The sequence below is a fragment of the Notolabrus celidotus genome, chromosome 1 (assembly GCF_009762535.1).
Source record: "Notolabrus celidotus isolate fNotCel1 chromosome 1, fNotCel1.pri, whole genome shotgun sequence".
In the NCBI taxonomy this organism is placed as follows: Eukaryota; Metazoa; Chordata; class Actinopteri; order Labriformes; family Labridae; genus Notolabrus; species Notolabrus celidotus.
Window position 1 is genome coordinate 3461196 of NC_048272.1, and position 7706 is coordinate 3468901.

The window sequence follows — 7706 nt, forward strand, 5'->3', positions numbered from 1 at the left end:
CAGAATTCTGACTTTAATCTCAGAATTCTCACTTTAATCTCAGAATTCTGACTTTTTAATCAGAATTCTGACTTTTTTCTCAGAATTCTGACTTTAATCTCAGAATTCTGACTTTTTAATCAGAATTATGTCTTTAATCTCAGAATTATGTCTTTAATCTCAGAATTATGACTTTTTAATCAGAATTCTGACTTTAATCTCAGAATTATGACTTTAATCTCAGAATTCTGATTTTAATCTCAGAATTCTGACTTTTTAATCAGAATTGTGACTTTTTTCTCAGACTTGTGACTTTAATCTCAGAATTATGACTTTTTAATCAGAATTGTGACTTTAATCTCAGAATTATGACTTTTTAATCAGAATTGTGACTTTAATCTCAGAATTGTGACTTTTTAATCAGAATTCTGACTTTAATCTCAGAATTCTGACTTTTTTAATCAGAATTCAGATTTTAATCTCAGAATTCTGACTTCTTAATCAGAGTTCTGACTTTAATCTCAAAATTCTCACTTTTTCCAAAAGTTCCAATTTTATTCTCAGAATTCTGACTTTAATCTCAGAATTCTGATTTTATTCTCAGAATTATCACTTTAATCTCAGTAATCTGACTTTTTTCTCATAATAATAATAATTTCAAACAATTTTGACCTTCTTTTTTTTTTTTTTTTTTTTTCCAGTGGCCCTAACCCTCTTCTGTACATACACTGCTTTGTAGAGTAGCCTAAACAGAATAAGAGAATAGGGCTGTGATACCTTCAAAAGTAAGTCTGGGGACATCATACAAGCCCACTTGATCAAAATGAAGTTTTGACCATCCTGTCTCTCAACCCTTATTGTGAGAATAATGTGTTTCTCGTGGCACAATGAGAAGCAACTTGCATTTTTAATTTGCTCAACTGTATTTTCTTAATTTTGTATCTTACTTCCTCCTGAAGGCCTTTGTACAGAAGCCCCAAGCAACGCAGTTCATTTTAGTTATTTTCTTTTATCACGGGAAATCAACATTGTTCATTCAATCTGAACTGATTGATTTTTGTTGTTATCTAGGAATAACAAAGCTTTTTTTCCTGTGATACCGTTTTGATAATGAACAAGAAAAAGTTATGCCTTATCATGGGAGAAACTGTTTTGATAAGATTACCACCTGTTTGATGGGAACATTACATGTAAGTTAAGACAACCACACATTTCTCCTTATCAAACAGAGTAAATATATTGGATGGATGGATGAATGTCTACTTAGGGCTTCCATACAAAAGGCACAAAGTCATCTTGATTCAACCTTAACTTTTGTGAAGTTCCCTTAGTCCCTTTTTTGTAAGAAATACTGATCCCTGTCTTTAGCTTATATAGAGCACTTTAAAGCAATTCAAGGGCCTATGATTCATATTTTTACTTGACCATAGACCAGTTTGCATAACCATAAAGTTTCTCTTTCTAGATTTCATCTCTGGGCTTACTTTGTCACATTTTAATACAATTTTCCCAACGATGTAGTTTTCAATGTCTGTGCTCATTAAATATAAAATATAAAGACCATGCAGTAATTCTTCAAATTATTTCTCTAATCTCATTTTTTTAATTTATAACACTGAAAATTGTGGGATATTTTTTGCAATAAACACAACAAAGATTTTATTCTGCATACGTTTTTCCTCCAGCACAACAAATCAACTTGCACACTCTGATGATTTATGTACTGAGTGAGATAATTTTACAGTTGAAATTGCTAATAATCATCCCTTATCAATATATTACTGATAGTAGAAACATATTATGATTAAGCCAAGTTGAGGGAGAGGGTTTTTTATCATGGTAAGTAAATAATAAAGGGATAATGCATTACAAGGTAGATCATGATCCTCCATTCTTCTTTTTTAAGCTATAACATTAATATATTTCAATTATCATTTGAACAAACAATATTTCTATAAGGATCTCAATTTTGTTTAGCAGAAACTGGCTTTTTTATGTTAACATTCAAGTGTATGAAGTGAGCTTTTTCAGCCATCAGAACTTTGATGAATGGGGGACAAAAACATCCAAACATTGTTTCGAAGAACCTGAAGGATTAAAGTACAGTCCTTGCTTATGTGCTGAGGTGTTAAAAAAATCTGTCCTGTGTGGGGTTATGCTCCTTACCTAATACCATTAGCAGCTCTTATCTGATAAAATAGAGGTATAAAAGGAGCTGTTGCTAAAGCACGGTCAGTATCTGTGAGCTGTGGTCATCATGAGTGCGTCTATAAGTCTGAAGGTGCGCCTACCAGTGCTGGTACTAGTGCTGGAGGTTGCCATTTTAGCTCTTTATGCTGTGTTTGTCACTTATGACGACAATGCAAACGCTAAGCTGCAAAACAACATGACAAACCCAATGGAGAACTCCCTGTATCGGGACTATCCCTACTTCGCAGATGTGCAGGTGATGATCTTCGTTGGCTTCGGCTGCTTGCTGGCCTTCTTCAGATTCTACGGCTTCAGTGGGATGGTCTTCAACTTCCTTACTGCTACATTTGCAATCCAGTGGGCCATCCTGATGCAAGGCTTCTTCCAGTTTTATAGTGACGGTAAAATCCACCTGGGAGTCATCAATCTTTTGAATGCAGAGTTTGCCTGTGCTGTGGTCCTCATCTCTTTTGGAGCCGTACTTGGGAAGACTAGTCCAGTACAGCTGCTGGTCATGGCTCTGCTGGAGGTCCCAATCTTTGCTGTGACAGAGTGGGCTGTGTTGAAATACATCAGGATCAATGATGCAGGTGGTTCTATTCTAATTCACTTGTTTGCTTGCTACTTTGGACTAGGGGCTACATTTGTGCTGTATCGCCCTAGCCTGAATAAGGGCCACCCTAAAGAGATCACCAGTTATCACTCTGACATTCTTTCTGTAATGGGGACCCTGTTTCTTTGGGTGTTCTGGCCTTCATTCAACTCTGCTTTGACCCTTAAGGGTGACGATCAACACAGGGCCATACTCCACACTTTTATCGGTCTAAGCTCATCCACAATGACCGCCTTCGCTCTTTCTGCAGTGTTCAACAAGAAGGGCAAGATCACGATGGCTGATGTTCAGAATGTGACTCTGGCAGGTGGTGTGACAGTTGGGGCTTCTGTGGACATGATGATTTCCCCTGCAGCGGCATACGCTCTGGGCATCATGGGCTGTACAGCATGTTTCTTAGGATATAAGTACCTCACCCCTTTCATGGCCCGAAAACTAAGGATCCAAGACCAGTGTGGTATTCACAACCTGCATGGGCTCACTGGACTCATATCCTCCACAGCAGGGATCTGTGCCATCCTCCTGGCCACCGAGGAAACCTACGGGCCTAGCATGTACCAGATATTCTCCCATCGTGCTCCACCTGAGGGGGATCCAAAGCTGCTGGAGCTGCAGATGCAGATCCCAGGGTTGAAACCAGGTCTGGGTCGCACAGCACAGGAACAAGCTCTCTACCAGTTGGCAGCTATCTTCACCACCATCGCAGCTTCTGCAGTCGGTGGGCTGATCACAGGCTTTGTCATGAACCTGTCCTTCATGGCGTCCCCATCTGATAAGGACTGCTTTGATGATGAGGTTTTCTTTGACGTACCTGCTGACTTTGAGAGATTAGACGATCTGGAGATCCCCATAGACTTTGATTTAAAAGAAAAAGTGAGCTCTGACATCAAAGGCTGAGCTAGCACACAGAATTAACTATTCAAAGACATATCTTTTTTATAATAATTGTCAATGCAACTATTTCTCACTGTAGAATTGTTTTCACAGTTCGTTTCATGAATGTGGGATTGATTATGCATGTCTGAGAATTAAAGTGTATTTGGGATTAAATTAATTGTATGAACAAATGCTGTTGCATTTGAAGTTTGTATATCAAAAGATGAATAAGTAAAAGTGTCAAATATGACACTGATAAATAGTGTAGATATGCAATGTAATGTGTAATATTGTATTTTATAAATGCAATATGAAATAAACTTTTTAAAAATAAACTTGTGCATCATGTTTTATGACTTTGTTCAACATCTTGTCCTAAATGTATGATCTACACAACTTAGTGCATCAAAGTAAATGTCTCTAAACTGATCTTTGATTTGCATCATTTTATGAGTTTATACTTTACCACCGAAAACAATGACTAGCATACAGAGAAGCATTCAAAGACGATGACAAAAGTTGCGTATGTTACTAAAAGAAAGATGAATGAAACACAAATTGATCAATGAGCATCTCATGGGCAATGCAGAACTCTATAATATATGATCTGAAACTCCACAATTTGTTGGCCCAAGTGAACAGCGAGGTAAAAAAAAAAGCATCTCCTACTTCATTCAAATACTGAATTATGACAATTAGAAATTCATTTTTCTCGATCAGATGTTTAATTAATGAGTACCCTATGATTTGAAAATGGTTGTAGTCTCATGAGTGTAAGTGGAGGTTTTTTTTTATCCTCTCACCAACAACTTCCAAGCCAATTCAAAGGGTATTACATAACAATAAGTGAGATGCTGCCCCAAGTCATTCTGCTTCAACAGTGGGACATCTGATCAGTTGACAAGCCAACAAAACTTTGAACCAGATCAAGTACTCTGTTTTCTTTGATACCAAGCCACATTAACACAGTATCTCCTGTACTTGATGATCAAAGAGCAAAAACAATAAGCATCAAAGATACCATTATCTCACCAAACTATAACCATCCTAATGTAAAGTACCCTGACTTCAGGAAGTTGAGGTGAAGCCCACTCTACTGTGTCTGATCCTCAATCCTGCCAGTTATTTAACATTTCATTTAGAATCAGGCGCTGAATGTTTTTTTTTTTTTTTATTAAAATGTGGCTCCAAATATTGAATCAAGATTTAATGTTCATTGAATATTTATCAAGTTCAACTCCATAAAATGTTTAATGAGTCATTAAAGAAGGACATGATAGCAATAATGGATAACCAGAGTTCGGTTGTTCAGTCAGGATGTTGATAGCCTGCATTGACAGGCTTGTCATTAGTACAAAGGTTAAAGAATTGTCACCACAATGTCTTTTATTTACTGATAGCTGAAGTGTCTTATCTAATCATGGATTATAGTGAAGAGAGTTCTAGTCAGTGTCTGCAAATAACATGTATAAAGTGTTGACTCATGGTATTATGTGGATTTGATCATCCTCATCCACAAAGCTTCATCTTCTGAAGTGTATACAGTGTAAAGGGGCATGAAAATTCCCTTTACACTGTATTCTTTGATCTATTATCAGCAGCTTTCAAACACCAAGCACATCACCCCAATGTGACGCTGATAACAATGAAATTTGACCCATGACAAACAGATGCACTGGTCTGTCTGATACGTGGAAGCAGGATGAACCAAACTGACCTCTGATACCATTTCAGGATGTGGTGAAATATTGCAGTTCAGATTTAAAATCAGATTTCACGTGTCACTTATTTGTCTCTCTTGAAATGCATTGCTATAATATTTTATTTTCAACAGTTAACTATTCTAGCACTACTGTAAGTGTGTGACATTGTACTGGAGCAAGGCAGGCTATTGAGCTACATGCTTACACTAGCATGCTAACAACACCAATGCTGATGTGATGATTTTTAGCAAGTAATGTTTAGTGTGTTTACTGTGTTTGTTAAGCATGTTAGCTTGCTGACATTTGCTACTTGGTTGCTGCTAAGTACAAAATAAAGTTGATGCTAATTTGACTAGATTGACCTCTGCTAGGAATCTAGGAGTCCTATTTGATCAAGATTTACCCTTCAACTCTCAAATTCAGCAAATCTCAAGGTCAGCCTATTTTCACTTGCGCAATATTTCTAAAATTAGACACATCCTATCTCAGAGCGATGCAGAAAAACTAGTCCATGCATTTGTTACCTCCAGGTTAGATTACTGTAACTCCCTCTAATCAGGCTGCCCCAATAAGTCTCTAAAGACTCTTGAGCTAGTTCAAAACGCTGCAGCTCGAGTATTGACTAAAACTAGGAAGAGGGAGCACATCTCTCCAGTGTTAGCTTCTCTTCACTGGCTCCCCATAAAATGTAGAATAGAATTTAAAATCCTTTTTTTAACCTACAAAGCCCTTACAAATCAAGCACCCTCGTATCTTAAAGAGCTCATAATGCCTTATTACCCCTCTAGAACTCTACGCTCCCAACATGCAGGCTTGCTAGTTGTACCTAAAATCTCTAAAAGTAGTATGGGAGGTAGAACCTTCAGTTATCAGGCCCCTCTCCTTTGGAATCATCTACCAGTCAGAGTCCGGGAGGCAGACACCCTCTCCACTTTTAAGAGTAGGCTTAAAACTTTCCTTTTTGATAAAGCTTATAGTTAGAGCTGGATCAGGCTTGGACCAGCTTTTGTTATGCTGCTATAGGCCTAGACTGCCGGGGAAACTGGCACTCTGACACACTGGGATCCTAGCTCACCCCCTTCCCCCCAACTCCTTCATCACTTACTTTAACGCTGCCTGTCCCATTAAAGTTACTAACCATAGACCTTTCTGGAGTCCCTGAGCTCCCTTGTCTTGCAGGTCCCTCTGAGCTGCCGTAGACGTCCTCCTGCTGTGGACGTTCTGGACTCCAGCTGATACGGACGTGCTGGACTCCAGCAGCAACAGCTTCTACTACTCGTTTCATCACTATCACCTCTCTCTCTTACTCCCCTCTATCCCTCTTTCAAGACCCAACTCGGTCTCAGCAGATGGCTGTCTAACATGAGTCTGGTTCTGCCTGAGGTTTCTGCCGGTTAAAAAGGAAGTTTTTCCTCGCCACTGTAACTAGCTAAATACTGCGATGTGCAAGGTGGGGGTCAGACGAGTCTTACCCTGTCTTGAAGTTGGGTCTATGTTCATAATTTGACATAGAGTGGTCTAGACCTCCTATGTTTGTAAAAGCATCCTGAGATAACGTTTGTTGTGATTTGGCGCTATACAAATAAAGATTGATTGATTGATTGGTTGATAGATTTGCAGGTATCTGGTAATAAACCAAAAATACCTGCAAAACTAATTTAAAATATCTAAACATTTAACTTCAGATTAAGCTGAATTAAAGTGATAGGTTACTATGATATATGGCGAGGAGGACATGGATGTCTCTTCTTAACCAAATGGTACTCCTTTCTATAGTTTTTGTGACACTATACTTCCAATCAAAGATATTGAACTCATGTTACACCTTACGTTAAGTCAGAGATTCATAAAAATTCTGTCAGATATGTCATCTAGGAGTCAAATAGGGTTGTGGAAAAATGTGTCAATTCACCTTTATCACATTGTGGACATTTTCCTCTGAAGCTAGGGTGGAAAATTATCAAGACAATGTTGCGCTACTGTATTTCAGGAAGTAGGTTGGATTATGCTGACCAGACAAATCTTTAGTTTCTTTTTAATAACTGTGCAAATAAAAGAGCAAATGACAGAGAAAAACTGGGAGCATGTTGTGCAATACATATTGGATAACTCACTATTCACAGTAACAATGCAACTGCTATAAGCCACTTTCTCGCCTACATTATGTCAGCTCGGGAATTACTAGCTAATATAACGCTAGCCAGGAATTAATGCCTTTTGTTAACACGTGGTAACACCACATCACTTGGTGCAGTGATCCGCTCCCATGGCTTTTCCTATCACTGCTAAGCAGATGATGCACAGCTTTTCCTGTCTTTTCCACATGACGACACAACTGTCTCAGC

At 38.2% G+C, this 7706-nt stretch overlaps 1 protein-coding gene across 1 annotated transcript; it reads left to right on the forward strand.

The window, feature by feature from the left end:
• The first annotated feature begins 2236 nt into the window (after positions 1-2236).
• LOC117814544 (ammonium transporter Rh type B-like) lies at positions 2237-3679 on the forward strand. The gene has a single exon (XM_034685945.1). The coding sequence runs from the start codon at positions 2237-2239 to the stop codon at positions 3677-3679; it is 1443 nt and encodes a 480-aa protein (XP_034541836.1).
• Positions 3680-7706: the final 4027 nt, after the last annotated feature.

Excerpts from the sequence above, each read along its gene's own strand:
- LOC117814544 (XM_034685945.1), top strand. The coding sequence starts at position 2,237 with ATGAGTGCGTCTATAAGTCTGAAGGTGCGCCTACCAGTGCTGGTACTA.